Source organism: Chenopodium album, chromosome 16 (genome assembly GCF_948465745.1).
Source record: "Chenopodium album chromosome 16, dcCheAlbu1.1, whole genome shotgun sequence".
NCBI lineage: Eukaryota > Viridiplantae > Streptophyta > Magnoliopsida > Caryophyllales > Amaranthaceae > Chenopodium > Chenopodium album.
The window spans coordinates 45,550,163-45,571,542 of NC_137849.1; the positions used below are offsets into that span (position 1 = coordinate 45,550,163).

The 21,380-nt window shown below is 35.5% G+C and overlaps 3 protein-coding genes across 5 annotated transcripts; 2 read left to right on the forward strand and 1 right to left on the reverse strand.

Annotated features, from left to right (window-relative positions):
- Window positions 1–809: 809 nt before the first annotated feature.
- LOC145585569 (uncharacterized) lies at window positions 810–7,615 on the forward strand. Of its 2 annotated transcripts, none has more exons than XM_081642273.1 (13): window positions 810–1,030; window positions 1,139–1,356; window positions 1,885–1,957; window positions 2,472–2,546; window positions 2,627–2,737; window positions 2,846–2,888; window positions 3,889–3,973; window positions 5,498–5,600; window positions 5,686–5,781; window positions 5,871–5,903; window positions 6,706–6,802; window positions 7,214–7,298; window positions 7,381–7,615. In XM_081642273.1, exons 1-13 carry the CDS (start codon window positions 944–946, stop codon window positions 7,505–7,507), a joined length of 1,233 nt encoding a protein of 410 aa, XP_081498399.1. In that variant the 5' UTR covers window positions 810–943; the 3' UTR covers window positions 7,508–7,615. The 2 variants fall into 2 exon arrangements, with proteins under 2 accessions (XP_081498399.1, XP_081498398.1); XM_081642272.1 differs by having other exon boundaries at window positions 815–1,030; window positions 3,886–3,973.
- A 1,642-nt stretch (window positions 7,616–9,257) lies between these two features.
- On the forward strand, window positions 9,258–11,917 carry LOC145585570 (uncharacterized). The gene is made up of 2 exons (XM_081642274.1): window positions 9,258–9,372; window positions 11,312–11,917. Exon 2 carries the CDS (start codon window positions 11,325–11,327, stop codon window positions 11,706–11,708), a length of 384 nt encoding a protein of 127 aa, XP_081498400.1. The 5' UTR covers window positions 9,258–9,372; window positions 11,312–11,324; the 3' UTR covers window positions 11,709–11,917.
- A 589-nt stretch (window positions 11,918–12,506) lies between these two features.
- LOC145586686 (heterogeneous nuclear rnp K-like protein 2) lies at window positions 12,507–20,800 on the reverse strand. Of its 2 annotated transcripts, none has more exons than XR_014101001.1 (9): window positions 20,249–20,795; window positions 18,265–18,369; window positions 17,382–17,645; window positions 15,344–15,402; window positions 15,174–15,265; window positions 14,958–15,070; window positions 14,011–14,073; window positions 13,494–13,625; window positions 12,507–12,872 (listed from the first exon to the last, which is right to left on the reverse strand). XR_014101001.1 is itself a non-coding variant. In XM_081643579.1 (9 exons), exons 1-9 carry the CDS (start codon window positions 20,720–20,722, stop codon window positions 12,860–12,862), a joined length of 1,260 nt encoding a protein of 419 aa, XP_081499705.1. In that variant the 5' UTR covers window positions 20,723–20,800; the 3' UTR covers window positions 12,507–12,859. The 2 variants fall into 2 exon arrangements, 1 of the variants encoding a protein (XP_081499705.1); XM_081643579.1 differs by having other exon boundaries at window positions 13,549–13,625; window positions 20,249–20,800.
- Window positions 20,801–21,380: the final 580 nt, after the last annotated feature.

Below are 21,380 nucleotides of genomic sequence, written 5' to 3' on the forward strand. Positions count from 1 at the left end.
TATCGCTCAAGTAACTGAAGGATATATTAAGGGAGATAAAACGAAACATATTGCCCCAAAACTGTTCTTCACACATGATCTGCAAAAGGACGAGGAAATAAATATCCAGCAAATTCAGTCTTGTGAAAATCTTGCTGACCTGTTCACCAAATCACTTCCTTCGAAGAAATTTGAGCAGTTAGTTCACAAAATTGGAATGCGATATCTTCGTGAACTATGCTGAGATCAGGGGGAGTATTATATGTACTGCACTCTTTTTCCCTTCGATCAGGTTTTTATCCCACTGGGTTTTTCCTGACAAGGTTTTTAACGAGGCAGTACACCAAAACATATAATACAATATAGTTGTACTCTTTTTCCCTAGCTATGGTTTTTATCCCACAGGGTTTTACCTAACTAGGTTTTTAATGAGGCAACTTGTACCCCATTCCATGTGAACGTTCAAAGGGGGAGTGTTGAGAAACATGATTGAATTGAACTTCACATGTGGTAATTAAAGTCAATGAAGACTTTACTAAGTACAATAATTTGTATAAAGTACAATAATGTATATTATTTTATTCAATTATTTTGGCTATATAAATGAAAGTTCACGTATTGTGAACTTGAGGTTGGAAAACAAAAGAAAGAGTTTTCCTACCATTCTACTACTTGCTTCCTATCTTCATCCCCTCATTGATAAATATCTTACTATCAGTAAAATATTTTTAACATGTTTATCATTTTCAAGAAAGAATAACGCTCTTGTAAAAAAAAAAAACTCAAAGCGACGCCGTATCAATGTTCTCCACGAAAAAGTGAGGGGTTTTGCGGAGGTTTATCGTCTCTTCAACATTCTTCTTCCGCTGTCTGCCGCATTTGTTTTTCTACCATTTCTAGCAATTGGGTATTTTTGAATTGAAAACTTGAAATTAGGGTTCTTCATCAATTTTAGGGTTTTAATATGGGTTCTTCTCGAAAGCGATTGAAACGAGCTCCGGAGTCTGATGGCGACATGGGTTCTGAAGAAGAGGATGAATTTATAAACCAGGTAACAAATTTTTAGTCTAATTGTAGTTTTTATGTGGTATGGTTTGCTGATGTTTAGTTTGTTGGATATTTGTCAAAATTTGATTTGATTGGTTTTTGAATAACCTAGGTTAGTGGAGATGAATTTGAGGCATCGGATGATGATTCAGATGGAGAGATAAATGTGGAGAGTGATGGCGAAAGCGAGGACGATACCGAAGGCAGTAAAGAAGAAGAAGAAGAAGAAGCTGATGATGATGATGATGTTGGTATGTTAAGTGCTGGAAAGAAGGATGATGAAATGGAGGAACTTGAGAAAGAGTATAGGGAACTTCAAAATATGGAGCAGTATGATTTCTTTTCTTGAAAACTTGGATGCTTAATTAGCTTGTTACTGTTTTGGAAATTTAATGTGAATATTGTGATTGTTGTATGTGGATAATTAGATAACTGTGATGCTTTTATATTGGTTTTGTATACTCAATTCTTCTTTCTTTCTTGCGTGCCACTTTGTTTTTTATGCCCTAATTGGGAAAGATTGTATTAGACTGTAGGTAATTGACACACGTAAAGTTTGAAGTTCTGTATCGAATATTGTAGATACGATTTCAATGGCGAAAGAGTCAAATTAGACTTCACCAATTAACCACTTTCAGGGTGGCTTCAGCAATTTGCAATGGGGTGGTTTGGTGGGTGGGAGGGGTGTGTATGTGGGGGTGGGTAGGGGGAGGACTTAACTTGTGCACATTTCTTATTTGCACTTCATGTTAAAGAGATAATTACCTGCTCAGCTGCTCTTGTCAACTTGTTTTCACTTGAGCTATGTTGACTTTGACGTGTTCTCATTTTTGCCCTCTTTTTTTGTTGCCTGTTGAGGAGTTTGATTCAAAATTTGAAGCGACACAAGGATGAAGATCATGTGAAGGGGCAAGCTATTAAGAACCAGAAGGTAGTTATATATGTACATCATAGCTATTAGCCTATGCTGTTATAATATATTTTTAGTTGCTTGTTTCTAAATCTCTATTCCCTCTGTAAACATGATGTTAAATGCTGAAAGCTACATCTCTTTATTTCACGATTCTTGCCTGATTTGAACTCTGCCTTTTTGTATTTGTTTCCAAGGAATGATTGTTGTTGTTTTTTTTTTGTTTTGTTGTGTGTGTGTGTGTGGAGGAGTTGGGGGGGGGGGGGGGGGTGTCTCCTGGACTAGTTTCATAATTTCCTGTTCAGTATTATACTACCTTGATGTGGATTATAACATCACTACTACTTCTACCAACTAGATTACTATATATGTTTCAAGTATTGTTACTCATTGTTGCATTATGAATGTCATAGATATGATAATTACTACTTCGTATACATGTTTCAACTTTCAAGTATTGTGACTCAATGTTGAAGTGTTAGCATCATAGATATGATAATTTGTTGCTGTTATAATTTTCTCTGTGTTCTTGTAGGCTCTTTGGGATAAGGCCCTTGAGCTCAGGTTCTTATTACAGAAACCGTATTCTAAATCAAATAAGCTACCACAGGTAATTGCTTTCATGTAAATTCCTCTTAATTAGTTGATAATCCAATTTGGAGTTCTGTGGTAAATTATCTTTGGTTATAGGAACCAATTCGGTCATCATTCTGTGAGGCAGATGAAGATGTCTCTGCTGCATATTCAGATCTCATTGCAGCATCTAGTGAAGCAATAGAATCCCTTGTGCAATTACAGGAGGTATTTTCTTTTAACACCTATTCATTTTGATACAAAATCTAGCAATGCTCTATGAATCCTTAATAATCAGAATTTGATCACTGAAAGGCGCTTATGTCTTTGATGCAGGCTCTACTTGAAAATAATCCTTCCATTGTTGAAGCCACAGAAGGTATATTTTAGATATTATGTCTTTGCCCTACTGATATGCATTGTTTTTAAGCTTCTGCTCTGACCAGTAATAATCTTGTTAAACCAAGAAATTAACATGGTTTCAGGAAAACTGTCAGGATACAAAGTACTAGTTGGGCCTTCTACCATTATACCTGCTTATTTAAGGGACATGGGTCATGGGTTTATCCTTTTTTTTTTTTGTTGTGTGTGTGTGTGTGTGGGGGGGGGGGGGGGGGGGCTGGGATTTACCTTTTGAAAGTCACGTGTAATCTTGTTTATTATGTTCCTACTTGTTTTGCTTTGCTGGATCCTTCTTCTGTGAAATTCTAGTTTTGAAACTATTTTTGGTTACTGGCTACTGAGTGAGATAGTGCTGCATCCAAGAAGTAGAATTAAGTAGTGGATTAATGTCCTGACTTGTGAACATTCTGATCCCTCACAAACTTAATGGAGATAATATCATATCTTGTGATGAGAATGGTTTCTGATGTTCTTCGTCCATGCTTCAACCAGAGCACTAAACATGACTTGTTCAGGAAATTTTGGTTGTGCTATATGTGCTTTACCTCAGATGGCCTCTTTTTAGTTTTTAATTGCACTTTCAGAAGCTGGTCCCTTCTTCTTTGATGGGACATGAGAGGATAGATTCTCTCTGTAGAAGAATCACACTTGATAATTGATTGATATGGTATGTCAAGTTGCATTGTGCTTTTGTTCATAGAACACTCTGTGCAAGGTTTGAATTGATATTTGGTTGATATCTTTCTCTCTTACTTTGTAGTTGAGTTAGTATGGCCTATGTGGATGATATCAACCAAAAGAGAAATAGTGAGATGTTGCTGACTATCTGTTCTTTACACTATTCTTTACTGCGTGTCTAGTTTCATTGCTGGAAGATATACTGTTTATACTTAATTTGGTGTGTAAATAGTAGTTTGTTTGTATCTGTTATCTTTTCTTTCTCTCCCTAAATTTTTTAAAAAATTGTTTTTCAGAAGGATCTCTTAAATCTTCTGAGGAGGTTGAAAATATTGATGGTAACAAAGAGACAGAATGGTTACATATATCTCAAGCGCAGTCAAGGTATCATGCTTTTCTTATCTTGTTAACGCTTGATCAATATATGTTGTATCCATTGCAGTTTATACTTTTGTTTGTCGCTGCAATTAGTGTAAATTGAAGGCATCATGTCCAATTAACTGGCAATAGCATTACTATTGAAGGGTAGTGTTTTGGCCTGGAGGGGGCCTTGTATGGAATGTTTTGTCTGTAAATGATAAAATGCTGAGTAATGTGGATTATAATTTAAGTATAATATTTTTTTTAATTTCTTTTTTTTTTTAAATTTTAATTGTTACAATTGCTTATGCAAGTCCCTATTATTGCCAAAACTATTATGGTCTCACACTCATGAGTCCTTCTGTAAAGCTATTGTATATGTCTGTTATATCATATCTTTTTTCATTTTCCAATGTCATGTCTTCCTCCTCATGATACCTAATCCTCAAACTTGTTAAGTTTGGACAACTCACTAAACTTTATTTGTCTTTATATCTCTCAAATAAGTTATTAGGATTTGACATTATTCTACTAATATTAATTATCATCACATACTCTGCAAATGAATTCTTTTCTCTTGTGCTATGGTTTTGTAACAAAATTTTCAAGAGTTAGATTCACCATCAGCTAGTTGAGAAGGACTCTTTTGGGCTAGTGGAGTACGGGGTGCAGGGCTTCCCCTAGGTTGATTGGAAGACATTTTAGGGTTATATCTGCATCATGAATGAAGCTTTAAAGTGGGTTTGGACTTTGGAGGTAATCCATTGAACAGCAGGCATGATGGAACGACATCACTATGGGCCTCAGGGCTGGTGAAAAAGGGCTTGGAGAAATTTGTGGAGGCTGTGCTGAAGGTTCATTGCACTGTATATCTGGTAATTAGTGTTTAGTGGTGGGATTTTGGGCTATCAAATGTTTCTAGAGTGCTTTTTAGTAGAATTCTAGATAATAACTCAGCGATCCAATTTCAGAATTTTCATTTTTATTTTTGGGTAAATAACCATCAGGAAAGTAGTGAGCAGGAATAGTAATTATAAGTATTTGGCTTGGAGGAGTAAACAATTAATTGCTCTACAAGTCTACTGTTGCACTTTATGGTGATGACATTCCTGTTTGGGCTGGCTTCTTAATTTTTATTTTATTTTTATGCTGTATGCCTGTATGGTGAAAGAGTGGATATGATATGAAGAGACAGGTAGCTGTCATTTATAAAAATTTGATATTATGAGGAGACAGGTTGCTAGGTGGTTTTCCCTATTTGCAGTTCTTGTGGAAATCTGTGAATACACGCCCTCAGAGGCTCAGATTAAACGCCATTTTGTCAGAAGTTCATTAATATATTTGTTGATTGAGTACATAATAGTTGCATTTATACTTCATTCTCTGTATTGATTGAATACTTGAATCTGTTGGGATGCTTGTTCTTGTTTACAGTTGTCTGTTTCCATTGTGCTATTTTTATGGCTTTTTAACTATGTAAGCATAATTATGTTATCATTATGGAGATGAGCTGTGGATACACATAAATCTTTGCATATTTTATTACAGAGTAGCACCATTCAGAAATAAGTCAGTAGATAAATGGCAGAGAAAAGCGGATGTCCACAGTGGTGCTGCTGCAAAAAAAGTAAAATTGTTAGCCTTTAACCAGGTAAAGTGTGTGATTACACTGGAAGCTATCATGTGTTGTGGTTACATCATCTCTGAATTGTATCTCACTCATCTTCTGATTGTAGAATATAAGTGACCAAGTGGCAATGTACATGAGGGATCCAAGTAAAATGATTAAAAGTATGCAACAGAGAAGAGAAGCTGTTAATGTCTTTGGCACTGTGAGTTTTGAATTTGATGCTTTATATTGAGATCCAAAATTGTGTGCTCTATCTATTATGTGAATTTGATGTTGATCCTTACATGGCAGGTTGGTAAGCAGGCTGACAACACCATTGAGGAGGTAGTCTCTTAGTTTCTTACTTCTTTTCATGGTTTTGGCTCTCTAGTCCACTCTCTTATTACATGAAACTCTTTTATGAGTGGGAAGGGGAGGCATATAGGGGTCGAGGCTTTAGCATTTATTGCCAAACTGGACAAAATACCAACCTCTTCGTGTTCTTATGTTCTGATATCTCGTTAAGTGTTTTTCTTATTGTCCATTTAGACGTGATACTTGTGAACGAGAATTTGTTTTGACATCCTAATTAAGAAACTGTGAGGTGTGAATTTTGCTCATACAACATACAAAAGACACATGTACTGATGAATGAATTCAACTTGGCAACTAAAATGTGCTGACCATTCTTTGATGTGTTGATATAACTGGATGCTCTTTTAAGTTTAAATAAACACCTTCATCCATATACTTGTTCTGTTTTCATTATTGGATACATGGGATGACCTCTTTTAATATGTCTTGTTGAAGATGTCACAGCTAAAATTGATCAACAACCAAGGATCATTTTGTCGATTTCATAATTTCCAATCATCTCCTATCTCAGTATTGACTGAATCTCTGTACTGGGTTCATTGTCGCTTCACACTCTTTTATCAATTAGCTGCCTTCAATGTGACAGATCTTCTAGCATCAATGTTTGCCCAAAGTTCAATTAGCATACATGTTTAGTGGTCTGACATGTATCTTATCATTTATATCAGGCCTTTTAATGTAGGATGATTGAATCTAAGCTCTTATTTTTTCTTGTGAACATGAACAATTCTCATCTCTGGTAACGTGATTTTTATTATTTTCTTTCAATTAGGGAATCATTGAGGGAGACCCTGAGCTTCTGGACGACTCTGAATTTTACCAACAATTGCTGAAGGAGTTCTTTGAGACAATTGACCCATCATCCTCCGGTAAGCTCCGATATCTTGGTTTCCAATAGCTTAACTTTGCATGAGTCCTCAAGTTAAGATTGCTCGTATTAGTAAGTCTGTAACCTAGAACTGATTTTTGCTGATATTTGCGTTGTTTGACTTTGCAAATTCTTGGACTTGCACCTCTTCTACAAGAGAGAAAAGTAGAACACTAAATAGAAGATATGTGTAATTTGGGCCTTTTAAGTTCAATTTAATTCAACATTTATTTGTCAATGGGAACAATATTTTTGGATTTAATTGACAGATCCCATGTTGATTATCTGCATTAATGTCTTCACTGTCTGCCTCTAAATGTGAATTGACTGAATTCTAATAGCATCAACAAAATGATCTTATATACTTTTATAATTAGCATCTAAACAACAAATCTCATGATAAACTCTGCAGAGTCAGCATTTTATGCTTTGAAAAGGCTACAAACCAAGAAAAGGAAAGTGGTAGACCGCCGAGCTTCCAAGAGCCGTAAAATCAGGTCTGTTTTTCATGCAGCCTCACTTTTTTCTGTTACGAAATGATCCCCAGAAAACTTAATTTTCTCGTTTACTTTGTTGCAGGTATCATGTCCATGAAAAAATCGTCAATTTCATGGCCCCTGAACCAACTAATCTCCCCCCTATGGCTCCCAAGTTATTCGAGAATCTGTTTGGGTTAAAAACCCACAAACCTACGTCTGCTGTGTAGAATATTTATGTTCACTTTACACAGGATAGCGCCCCATATATTCAGCCTTTATCCTTAATTTTTGTGAATTAACAATTTAATTTAGCAATGGGAAAGTTTATTTACTTCCTCTGTTTCTTTTTAGTTGACACGTTTCTTTAGTCACGTTTGTCAATGCACATATTCAATCATTAATATCTTTAATTTTCGATAAGCAAAAATTATAAAAAGTTGATATTTTGAAAATTTACATCGTGATGAATCTAACAAGATCTCATTTGACTAAACTTTTCTTCACATACAAATCACAAAACATGGTCAAAGGGAGGTGTGTGAAAAGTGCTAAAGTCAAAACATGTCAACTAATAAAAAACGGTGGTAGTATAAGCTAAACTTGCCTGTGCTTTTGAAATTTTGTTTTGATTGGCTTGCTGCAGTCCTGGGCTTCAGAATCATGTATAATCTTGATGGTTGAGTCCTAATCGTAACTTTAACAGCAAGTAATTACACTAATTACTACGAAGTAGTGTTTTTGGTTCAATTAAAAAATTAATTATTTAACACTTCTTACATGTAAATGATTTGTAATCAAAGGGCAATTGAAAAGGTAACAATCCTTGTAAGAATGGACATCATATCGAAGCAAATCTATATTCAATTTCTCAATACTGAGTATTTTCGACTCTAATATTGTGTTAAATTGAAGAAATGTGAAATGAGTGCGAGAAGCCTAAAATAGGAATTTGTCTATTTACAAGGTAAAACAACATTACATCCCAAAATGAATCGATAATGAAAGTTTCTTCAAACTTGCACGCTTGAAAGGTTTGTGAAAAAAGTTTGTGTATTTACAATGAAATGAAGTAAATGCAAGTACTATTTTTATGAGAAAATACCTGTTATTATGCCATATTAACAAAAATTGTTAATATGAGGGTATTTTTGTATTTTTTTAGCTTTACCCCATTTCTCTCTCCTCTATCTACACTTTCAGTCCACCTTTATCACCACCTCACAACCATACGCACCACCCACTGCACGACCACTAACATCATCGCACGACCACCATACTTCATTTAATACCATCACGCGACCACCGTGCTTCCGTTAACACCATCGCACGACCACCGCAAGACCATTAGCACCACCATTACGACCATTAATACCATGACCAGCAGTGCCACCGCCACGATCATTAACATAGCCCGCACGAGTAAATTCCTTCCCCTAAAGGGTTAGTATGTCCCCAATTTACATGTTTTGCAATTACAGTGTTTTTTGTTTGGCTGGCCAACCGAATTATACCTCTGAAGGTGGTCATGCAATGATGGTTATGCAAAGGAGTGAGTCCGAAATGCTTTGGGAGGGGAAAAGAGAGAAGAATTTGCTTTTAGTGGGGAGGAGAGAAAGCCATATTAACAAAGTTTGTTAACATGGCATATATTAATCGGACACAACTCCTATCTTTATACCGTGAGTGTTTTTCACGAACAATGCTAAAATGTAAACTAATTTTTTAAATGCAACGTTCTAAAAACTAATACAAACGTATAACATCACATACACTGTTCCGATTTATCAATAATATACAAAAATTGTTTATAACATTTTAGTTAATAAATTAACAACTTTATCAAATCACCATTAATTGTGGAGCCCATATTAATTGGTGTTTTATACGAAGTAATTTTTTTAGAATAAAAATAAATACTGACCATTGATTTTACTTAGATCTAACGGTTGACATATTATATGAGTATTACTCTTTTTAATCTTCGTTTTCATATTTTCCCTTTGAAGCTTTACAATTGAACGCTGCACTTGATTCTCTCTCCTCCATTGAAGCGTACTCTGAACTTCTCTCTTCCATCGAAGCAGCTTCTGAGGTAATATATTTATCTTCCATTATAATTCTCGAATTTCAATGTTAGAATCTAGGGTTTCAATTACTCAATCGTTAAATTAATTGATAGTATAATTAATTTAGGGTTCTTCTAAGGTGGAGTATTGAGCTATTGGATGTAATTACTGAAAGCTCATAATGAGTAATTTTTTTCCTTGAAATTGCAATTTACGCTAATTGAGTGAGGGATTTTATGAGTCTTAATCTCTTGATTGCGTCAATTTGGTTGCTAATGTGCTGCATTTTTCTTGCCTAAAGTCGGAAAATTTTGAGGCCATTTGAGCATATTCCTATTGGAATTAAGGCTTTGAGATTGTTGTTGAATTTTTTGGAAGTTTTTGGTGGAATGTAATGTCAATGTCATCCTCTCCTTGAAAAAAGGGTTTCGAATTCGAGTTTGACATGAGGAAAAAGTGATTATTTTGAAGCTAATGATCATTATTTAGCCACAGACTAAACACGGCCCAAAACCGACACCCTTTCACTAAAACGGCCATCTTAAAATCTACAAACTATTTGAAGCTAATGATCATTATTTAGCCACATACTTGTTTTAAGGAGCCAGAGTTTCACCCTTCCCTTTCCCCCCAAAAAGTTCGAAAATGCGAGGTTTATTCTTGCCAGTTTGATTGTTAGGTTGAGCATAAGCAGCTTTAGAAATCAAAGAATTTAATTAATTAAAGAGTGAGGTATGGAAGTTGAGCTTATGTAGTTCATGTTTTATAAGTTACTTTTTATTTCTTTTATCTTTTTGATTGATCTTAGTTTCTATTGGGTTATAGCGGGTTAAATTTTTATTCCAAAAGAATTTTCTTAGGAGATTTACGATGAACTAATCATGGAACCCAGTTTTATAAAATTCATATTTGTAAAAATTCAACTTTAGTAGACTACTCCTTGCTACTTATGTAGAGAAGATGCACTCATTGTACCAACATGTGCCTTTAACTTATATGAATAAACAGTGAAGGGTGCAATTTGTAACTTGTTACATGTTTGTACTCTATCGGCTTAAAGCAGCTATAACTTTTCATAAACTCTCTCTGGGAAAAGACCTTGTCAGAAATCTAAGAGTAAGAGAAGAAAGCGAGTGTTAAATTTATGTCATATAGGAAATGATTCTTTTTTACGAATGATCAAGGGGAGAGTGGCTTTTATCTCCTAGGAAGAAAACTGATTATTCTGTGATAGTCATATTTGATCTTTAAGGATTATTCTGTGATAATCATAGTACTCCGAGCTTTTGAGTTGTCTCCTTGTGTTATTAGTTCTTTCTCTGGATATAATGATGTAGTTGTGCTGTTGTGTTCCTTTTGTACATTAGATGACTAAAGTTTAGGGCTTGGCACCAGTATATTGTGTAATGCTAGTGGTAAGTCCATTTTGTTGTGGTCGACTTTATGTGACATCAGGATTAAGACGCTGTATTTTCTATTGCGTTTTTCTTCTTGCTAAATTTGTGGGGACAGTCCTGTGATCTTAGTAAACCTCATTTGAGTTGATGTTGATGTACGTACTGATTGGTTTTTATAGTCCTATAAACTAAGAATTCTTGCTTGGTTTAGAAATAATTGGTGTGCTGGACTGCAATAAGTTAGAATTTATAGAATTATCCTTGTAATGTGATTTTGGACTTATTGTTAAATTCCTATTAGAATATTTTCATCACTTCTGATGGTAGTTGTTTGTGAAATAATTTGATTATGGCCATTAATATATTGCCTGAAAAACTTGTGATGGCCAGTACCAGTAGTCAGCTAGACATATCAGTAAGTTCATGCTCGTATTTTTGTTATTGATGTGATTTATGTCACTGTCCCCTACTAATCATTTACTGCTACCTATTTCAATGATCAACATTTTGTAAAACACTTGTAATATACATATGTGATGGTAATCCTTTCTTAAATTTTGTGAGGCAGATTATCAGAAGTGATGGCAAGCAAGGCTGTGAAAACTGTGGCAAAAGCAGCTACTGAATACCAATATCCTTGGCAGGAGAAGCTAGTAAAGTATAGAGACGAGCTTGCCAAAGGAGTCTGGGGTTACTGGGAACTTGGGGCATGGAAGCCTTTGGGAATTAGTGCTCGTCGCCGTGCTAGGATCCGCAAAGAAGTCTTACTTGCCGAGCAAGACTGGCCTTATGACCCCGCGAGGAAAGAGATGAGAACTAAGAGGAAAGGACACAAGGTTGACAGAATAGCAGCAGAGAAACGTGCAAATACTGCAGAATTGATGAAGAAGATGCCACAAATGTTACTGGACTACAAGAAACGTAGATGGGAGAAAAAGATGAAGGATGAGGAATCCAAGAAGTAGGTTTTGATCCTGAAGTATTAACTTCTTTCATCTTAAGATTTCTCACTTTCCTTTAGCAAGCAGAAGTACCATTTGTCTTTGTTTTGGGATTCAGGCGTGGTTAGTGACTGCAACCGTGTTTCTCCCCATAAAGATTTTGAAATAGAGCAATATGTTCTCTTGATAATCGTATTGCTTCCTTTTTTTTTGTACATCAGCTTTATAAGCCACTCGGCCATTCCTTTTTTCAAAAGAGTGTTTAGAACATTATATGGCTCTCACATTGCTTTCCCAAAACATGCTAAACCATGTAAAAAAGAGTGATACATTCCTTGTATGTACAATTCAATTCATATTTATCTAAATACATACATGCCTAGCTAACATGTTAATGCTAACAGGTAGGGTTACTAGGGTATGCGACTATGTTCGGCAAAGCGTTTCTAGCAATTTAGACCCAAACCAAATACTACGGAGTATTATAGCTGATGTACTGTTTGGCAAGGCAAAAGTTCAGCATAACAATTATTACAGTTAAAAAAAAAAATGTAATATTCAAGTACTACGATATGCTACCATATTTGTCAAACGTGCACAACTTTTTACTTGGGATACCTGAAGTCCTGGACGATAATAATCATACACGCTGCCGAAAAGAAAATTGTAAACTTAGAACTTCGCCTACCATAGGAATTTTGAACAAGATGCAAATTCAGCCCAATTAATAAAGAAAAAAATGCTGGGTTATTGGCTTATGGCAACAAAAATTTCCAGAGTATTTCCAAGAACAGCATAAATAAACTAAAAACTGCTCACAAATTTACACATAAAAGCTTCCATAGTCAAAACTGAGAGTATGTTATACAATACTGTATCCAAAAGAATGCGTCTCCACACACCACTCACCAGGTCTAAATACAAGCTAATTGTTAATGTAACAATCTATATGTCAACTATGCTAGTCTGAGTCTCCCGGTGTTTATCATCAAAAGTAAAACCTAACTCAAAAGTACATATTTAAACCAGGGAAATGTCAACGATAATAGTTTATGCATGGCTTGAATGTGATCCGGTTTGCTTGCTCTTCAAAGTAAAAGTTGTAGGTCATATTTAAACCAATAGATACATTGACAAGAAGCGCAAGAGTATGCATGCGGCAAACTTCATCTCTTTCACTGTGGCAATCTGCAAGATGGGAAATAAAAGTTTCTCAATGATTAAGCAAACGCAACCAGGACTGCTAGAGTTGTGCATGCACAAAATAGCACAAAATAGCATAGCCATGCAAAGGAATATTCAAATACAATTTATGGGTGTAAATTCAGTTACATTATTTTATAAAAATTGATAATCGTAGTGCAATCTAAATTATCTACATCAATTAAGTAAGAGCTTTTTAGGAATTCTAATCATCAACCACTACTGTTTTATAGAAGGTGAACTTTTTCCAGACATTCAAAATACTTCCTCCGTTTCTTTTTAGTTGCTACACTTTTCTATTTTGGAAATTGTGAATTAGTTGCAACACTTTCCATTTTTTACATTTCTTTCTCTCTATCTCCCTCCTACCCACATGGGTCCCTCTTATTTTTCTCTCTATCTCTCAGCTCTTAAAAAATTGTCCTATAGAATTAATAAAAGTGTAGCAACTATTCAAGAAGGAAGTAATATGAACATATAGAATTTGGAAAATGAGAATATAAAATTAACTCCGAAAGAATCACTCGATAAACACTGAATTAGTTACTTCATATACACATTAGTGAACTACTTTAGTCATGTAACTTTTACAAAAGGCAAGCACACCTTAAAGCATAAAGTAGCGGCAGATGATAAAAGAGTGATGAGGATGAACATTTACACTGACTGCTCAGCACCAGCTTGTTGTGTCAACTGAGAATATATGTATTCATCAACTCTCTGTTTTGCCAACGCTACCTGAAGAGGGATACAACACCAGCAACAAAGCCTTAGTCCCAAAATGATTTGGGGTTGAAGAGTAATATAACAATTAAAAGCAAGCCACCAGGCAACATGTATAATCTCAAGGAAAATAGTATAGAGCAGGAAATCCAAGTTCATCATCACCTAGTTCAAAAATATGTAATATTACCCCTAGCACCTATTGCTTGATAAACTGATAGTGTATTATGTGGTACGTCCTTCGATAATTATAAACAATAATGCAAGTATAATATCAGCAGTCCACTATCCCCAATTCCAGATTAAGAGGGGTAATGGTGAGTCTCTAAAGCTGTCCATCTAGAAAGGATTTTAAAAAGCCCAAGGAATGAAAATTGAAGAAGCAAAAAAACAAAATTACCTGCTGAGCCGAGCCAATAAGCTGGAGCTGCCTATGTTTCTGCTCACCTTTTCCCCCAAATACCTGACAGTTAAAACAGAACGAGCATCATGTCAGACAAGTTAATGAGATGACATGGTGGTGGATCTGCCTATGTTTCTGCTCACCTTTTCCCCCAAGCCCAAGGCATCATGCATTGAAAAAGTTCAATACAAATGCCCACTTTAAGTACCCAGAAGAATAATGAGATGACATGGTGGATAATTATAATGAGAAAATATTCAAGAAGGAAGTTATCATAAGAAAAATGAACAGAACATACAGGCATTTCTGATACATTGAGGCAAATTTTCTTGTAGTAGAACATCCTTCAGACCTTGACATGTAATAGACCGATACGAATCTCAGTTCTTCCAGAGTGTTTCTTTCTCCATTCCTTAGTAAGTGTGAGGTGTCTTTTATGGTTATGCATAGTTATTGAAGTGTATTATATATAGCATAAATTTTAAAACTAACAACTTACAATCAGAGGTAAGTTAAACGGATGAACAACATTATATTTAAACATGTTACAGAATAAAATGTCAAAGTCACGCTTTTGCAAGTTAATACAGAGTGCCTTGATGAGCATAATCACGGATTCACGGTGGGGGTTCATTGGTTCAGTTGTTTGGCCTTAAAGCTTTGTGCTAGGTGGTCTTTAGACTAGTATTTTTCTCCCTTGTATATAACAAATAGTCCAAGGGTAAGAAGGATATATACTAAGACTGTAAGACATGAGTGATTTTTCACAAGTTACAGAATAAAGGGATATGGAATGACACTGAGCATATCATTCAACATTAAATTTGCATAAGTAATTTTGTAAAGATGTAATCATTAGTTAATTATAAAAAAATATAACTACTGTCTACCATTACAAATAGTGCATAGTATAGAATCACAACATTGATCACTAGGGAGCACACCTTAATCATTGCACCAGATTCAGTTCTAATCCTTGAAATGTTGGAACCAGCTCTGCCAATCAAGCCACCCACCATTGTTTCCGAGATCACCATATCCAATGTCACATATTCAGCTACAAAATATACCAGTCAGGATGATTTTATTGTAAGAAAAACTTAAGAATTAACATGAGAATAAAACAGCTGTGAAGTAAATGCTTATAAAAGCAGATTTACCAGCATTTGGGTCCATATAATTCTGAGCTGCTCGAGCAATGCTTAAGTTGTATGTTGGGCTGATTGAAATTACTTGCTTGGGTGGGTTTTGCCTGATCATAGACAAAATATGAAACAGAGAAGGGTGCAGATAATGGAACTCAGGCTAGTGAGTCCAGAAGTATATTTACCTAAGTTCAACACCAATCTCCTCCACGGCTTTCATTACAGCAGAAACTTCACCTGATATCTGATACCGTCATTAACAATGATCATTTCTCGGAATAAAGAGCAAGCACAAAGCATGAGATGGAGTTCTCAAGAATCCCAGTTCCCCACGCAACCACAGAAGCACATTATTGTCACAACTAGATGGTGAAAGCATCTCATCATGATGAGATGCCAATATAAATATCAACATGAATGACGATAAATAAGCTAGTTCAGATAATGTACATTAGAATTCAAACTTTAGCTATTTTGTTTCACTTCATTGGTCTACATATTGTTATCGTTCTCATTTTGGTCCAAGGATTGGTTCACAAGTACATACTTTCCATCTTCCCACCACAGAGGCACGGATCATAACAATTCAAAATTATCATTTTCTTTCCTCTTTGGACTACAAGTAATCAGCATTATAGATGATTCAGATTTCACACAATGAAGAAGAGAGCATAGAAAAGGATTAATTTGATCAATTAGTGAATTATGTGCATGTTTCTCTAGCAGTCTAGCTACACTTAACATGTGGTGATACTACACTTCCATTAATGTCTCTGCTTTTGGCACTTTTACTCACAATTGGTTAGGTATGGCTCTTTATGTCTACATCTCCTCAAATCATATGTAGTTGAATCCGTATATGGTGGTGACATATAATACGGAACTCTGAAATTAAAAGAAGTGCCTATTTGTTATTTTCATGCAGGTGAATGTATAGACCTTTTTCCGATGTTCACGCATTGAGTCTAAAACCTTCATAGCTTAGTTACTGCTAATGCTTTAATCCACACTTTATTATAGGCTTAGAAGCAATATATGTTTTCCTTTTACAATCCATAGATAACAAGAAAGGGGTAGCAAGATTGCCCCAACCTTCTGACCAATTATTGAGCTCATAAGTCTCAGCATATCAAAATCCGTAATTTGCTTCCCCGTCCATGATGTAAACAGTAAAGCTAGAGGAATAATAGGGTAGAAAAAAGAGTTGGCAATAAACATTAGAGATATCTGATCCATACTCAAAGCCAGACTGACGCAAATGAGAACAGTCAAGGAAAGCCTCCCAGATAACCTGTATTTCCTTTTCCTCTTTCCTGGTGCAAACCTACCAATCATTAATTTACATACTTGTCAGTGCCACACAAAGGGCAGGCGAGGGGAACTGTGCAAAAGGTAACTGCATTAAAGATTGGGAAGAAGAGGACGGGAAGGAGGGAAAGGGAGGGGCTGGAGGGAGGGAGGAGGGAAAGGGAAAAGGGAAGGGAAGGCGGGAAAAGGGAGGGGACGGGAAGGAAGATGGGGCAGGGAAATAAAGGAAAGAGCGCAGGGAGGGAGAGGGAGGGGACTTAGTTGGATTGAAAGGATTGACAACAAAATTTTCAAACTTCTTGAGAGGACCGGATGCCCACTAGTAGAGCTACCAGAAAATAACACTTAAACTACTGTCTTCTATCTTCTGTACTAGTTAGTCAGAAATCAATTAGAGACATCCATAATGTCAACATATGTTTTAGTTCTCATTGCACAAACTCCAAACTCAACTAACCACAACAAATTTAATTAACATATATAAAATTCTATACAAGCTACCTGACTTAGATCCTATACGTGGTCATAGACTAATAGCATGTTCTACATTGAAACAAAACAAAACTGGCATATAATATTATACAGACTCTAAAATACCCACTAAGAAAGGATAATGTTATATCTACAAGGATTTGAGTTCCAAAACAAACCCACAATAATAATACATTTTCTAATTGGTCGGTTACAGTTCTAATGAGTAATGTTCATGTGGATTGCATGTATTTGCCATGTCACTGGGAGACGTTTGTGATGGGGATCTATTAACTGTAAAATTTCTTTATAGCCCTTTTTCCACATTAAAAAAGAAAGGAATCTTGGAATTTTCCCTTATAATCGTAAGAAACCAGAGCAAGGACCAGATGCCCAAGAAAAGATAGAACTACGTAATGGTAGGATTACAAACGTTCTTCTTACCTGGACCAAGCGATCAGATTCATGAGCAGATGCACACAGAGGCAATTGATTTGGTGCCAGAACAGCAATTGTGGCACCTGAAGAGTTTCTAAGCTTTTCAATGTTCTGACCTGACACTCCTATTAAGCCACCAGCTTGTGAACCAGCTATTAATAGCTTTACTGAATTTGAGGTTGCATGTCCTCCGCTGATGCCAGCAGCAGCAGCAGAATAAGGATCAGTTGCAGCAGCAATGCTTAGTGCAGGTGCACTGCTTCCATCATCCTGATTTTAGAAAAAAGCTCAATTTGATACACAAGGCCAAATTATCATAGCAAGAGCAAATGTGTGTTCCATCATAAGACCATGTAATACTTCCAGTAATCCAAAGGACGGAAATGGAATCCCAATACACTTTAAACAAGATTTCCCCAACCATATGTATATTAGCAGAATAGCATATTTATTTCTTTATTATTGGATTTCTAGTTCATCTGGCTCACAAGACCCCGTTCATTCATCAAATGCAATAATTTGTCACTCAAAAACGTGTAATGATTTATAAAGGTGAACATGAAATGTATTTAGTTATTTACACAAGTTGACAACCAGAGAAGAAGTGGATGAATATCAAAATCTATCCAAACAAAGAAGGATCTGCTTTCAGATACACCAAATCACCAATTGGAAGACTAATTTTTTATATGCTATCCTACAAAATAACTACTTTAAAGCATAAGAACATCATGAAACATTATAATCACAAAAGTTTGTAGAAGGTTGGTTTTCTTAACACATTCTACTTAACACTCAATAAAATAAAACAAAAAAGTTGTCTTATTGACTAACTTACATAACAGAGTTGTTAAGAAAAAACAAGATAAGGGAAAGCAGGATTAAATACCGCAAGGATAAGAGAAGCAATCTGAAGCAAAGCCTTCTCCGCATCACTGATACCACCAGCTTCATTCTCTCTAGAACTAACAATTATAACACGTTCCTCATATCGCTAACACAAAAAAGTCAACAAGTTAACATGATGTCATTCACAGATCAGCTTTGATACAAGAATTCCATTTATTTTGTTTTCTCCATATTATACCCAAAAGTCAGCAAAAAAAAAAATTCTTAAACTGGAATGTACATTTAACAAGCAATCATGAATCTCAGTATCACTTAATATGACAATAAGCAGCACAGCTTTTACGAAACAGATACCTAGAACAGAAAAATGAGGCTAATTACTGTATAAACTAATAAATTATGGCCAATATACAGGAGTTGGACAGAGATAACCCAAACACTGCATTACCATATTAAAGTGACTGCAATTCTTTGTATACAAAATCAGCTACTTCTGTTTAAACTACAACATAACCAACCCATTCGACCTCAGCCAACAATACAGAGATAATTTAACTTGGAAGCAGCTTCTCCAAAGATGAACATACAATAGGTTAAAATTAAGATTTATCAAAGATCGCATTAGGATAAGTTTGGCGGCAATCTGTAGCAAAGTAGTTTTAAGTTTAAGTCTCTGCTCTCCAAAAACACATTTTATCCAAAAGTTGTTTGCTGAATAAGTAAAAAAGCAGAGCCACAGCATTCAAGCATCAAATGTTCAGGGAAAATAAAGATAACAATATTGAACTGTAAGTTCTAAACAGTACTCCATATAAAGAACCTTCCATTGTCTTTCTATGAGGAAACTTCACTTCTATGGACCCAAATTTTTAGCTTAAATCAAACGATTATGATTTCCATGTAATTAGAAATTTGTAAAGACTGCAAGCTTACAAATTTAGACCTTAGACCACAAATAATTGCTATCATACAATCAGCTCAACCCAACAAAAACAAATATTAGTAAATAAAATAATATAAAAATTTTGAATTCAACATGAAACTCACTTTATGAAAATTAGGGGAAAAAATTAGTTTAAAAAATACAAGGTTTTTTTTTTTTTGGTAGACTCTTCTATTCAATCAGTGACATCAAAATGTAGGAACATGAAAGCCCTCCAACGTATTTGCCCTACTTGAAAGTTTCTAGGCCAGATAGCAATTTGATGGTTCGAAATCACTATCCCTGAGTATCCTTTCATCTGAAAAAAGCAACCAAGAGCTAATCTTCATGCAGCAAATCTCAATTGCATTTTGTTTTATTGTATGAGTCATAAACTACACTAAATCTCACAGCCTTGCATTCCACCAAATCAGTTACACATAGAAAGGTCTCTGTATGATTTTATCTCCTATTGTAACATCATGCCAGAATCAAGAAGAGATGCCTCTTATACCCTATAGTGCATACTAAACTCATCTTCCTAACAGCATCAACACACAGTCTCTAGCACAAATTAAACTAGCAATATACATTCCTCAAACTTTCAGCTTATTGGTTCAGATACCAATTCAGTATTTTTTTTACCCAAGAATTACTCGAGTCTTCACCAATTTAAGTTACTCATATGTGATAACTCCAATGACACTTCACCAATTCCAATTAACATACAGATCATACATCCTCTCTAGTCAAGTCAATCACACAAATTCTAATTAACATCATCATAACCTATGGAGTTGAGATATTCCAACCTCAGTAACTTCAACAGCTTCAACTATCTCATACTCCAAACATAAAAAATGAACCCCAAAATCAATTAAAACAACAAAGTCCCCAAATTTGAAAGAACCCCAATACCCCATTATTCTCAAAACACTAATTTTCTTAATCTATATAATCAAATTCCCAAAGAAAAACAACATGATATAATATAATCCAAACAAAAAGCAATAACAAAACAGAAAGAAATTAAAAAAAAAAAAAAAAAAAAAAAAAAAAAAAAAAAAAAAAAAAAACCCAATTAAAATTGAGCAAAACTCACAGCAATAGGATCAGCAATTTTGATAGTAGCCTTAGTATCATCCCTAATCTTCTGAACCCTATGACCACCTTTCCCAATAACCTTCCCAATTTGACCAGAAGGAACAACAACCCTAAACAAAATATCATTCCCCAAAGCTTGGCGTTTCGTGGAGGGAACCTCAGCCGAATCCGAAACGGGTTCTCGGGGACGTTTCGAAGAGGGGCGATCAGAGTAATGGGGTTGAGGGTAAGAGGGGTATTGAATTGGGGGTAAAGGCATGTGTTGAAGCTGAGGAACAGAGCCATAATCGGAGTATTGATGAGAAGGGTGGTGGTGAGGGTGGTATTGGTGGGGGTAAGGGATGTTTAAGGGTTGGTGATGGTGGTGGGGGTGCGGTGGTTGAAGCGGTGGATGTGGTGGTGGGATGTATTGATGGTGTTGTGTGTATGTTTGGAGGGTGGGGATTGATTGGTATTGTCCTTGTTGCGCCATTGTTGAGTTTTTTTGGTAGCAAGAAGATGAAGCAAGAAAGGGTATTTATATACAAAGGGGGGAGACCAAGGTGTTAAGGCGAGTCGGGTTCGATTATGTCGGATCGGATATGGTTTTTGAGAGTGAGGGACAACTCAAGTGGTTAGAGCTCCCCTCCCGGTTTTAAGAGATCTTGGAATCGATTCTCATCACCTGCCCTTGTGGCTCTCTAAGCACCAAAAAAAAAAAAAAAGTTATTATGCTCATTCCGCCAAAAAAAAAAAAACAAAATATGCTCATACAAGTTTGAAATTTGAATTAAGTTACTTTCGGATCAATTCGAAGCGAGTTGAGTTAGACATTTTAACACCACTCACAAACCCTCAATATTCTCCTATTTCTTTTATTTACATTGTAACTTTCCTTCTTAATCTGATACTCTCCTCGCCTTTATAAATTTGCCCAATACCAAAAATGAATGTCTTACAAGATTGCACCTTTGTTAATGTTTATCACGAAAACCACACTTTTACTCTCACATTCGAGTAATACTTTTAATTCTGCTATTTCTTTATAAATTGGCATGTGTACCAGCTTTGCAAAAACAAGAAGTTATGAGGGGCGAAAACATTTATGATATAAGAAAGTGCTTGAGACTGATTAGTGATGATTGTTGACA

What these genes read in the sequence shown, in the direction of transcription:
- LOC145585569 (XM_081642272.1), top strand. Translation starts at nt 944, where the DNA reads ATGGGTTCTTCTCGAAAGCGATTGAAACGAGCTCCGGAGTCTGATGGC. An exon ending in CATTGTTGAAGCCACAGAAG is followed by an intron (nt 2,889 to 3,885) that starts GTATATTTTAGA and finishes ATTGTTTTTCAG; the next exon opens with AAGGATCTCTTAAATCTTCT. An exon ending in ATATCTCAAGCGCAGTCAAG is followed by an intron (nt 3,974 to 5,497) that starts GTATCATGCTTT and finishes ATTTTATTACAG; the next exon opens with AGTAGCACCATTCAGAAATA.
- LOC145585570 (XM_081642274.1), top strand. Translation starts at nt 11,325, where the DNA reads ATGGCAAGCAAGGCTGTGAAAACTGTGGCAAAAGCAGCTACTGAATAC.
- LOC145586686 (XM_081643579.1), bottom strand. Translation starts at nt 20,722, where the DNA reads ATGGCGCAACAAGGACAATACCAATCAATCCCCACCCTCCAAACATAC. An exon ending in GAGATTGGTGTTGAACTTAG is followed by an intron (nt 15,266 to 15,343) that starts GTAAATATACTT and finishes GTCTATGATCAG; the next exon opens with GCAAAACCCACCCAAGCAAG. An exon ending in TTATATGGACCCAAATGCTG is followed by an intron (nt 15,071 to 15,173) that starts GTAAATCTGCTT and finishes TATATTTTGTAG; the next exon opens with CTGAATATGTGACATTGGAT.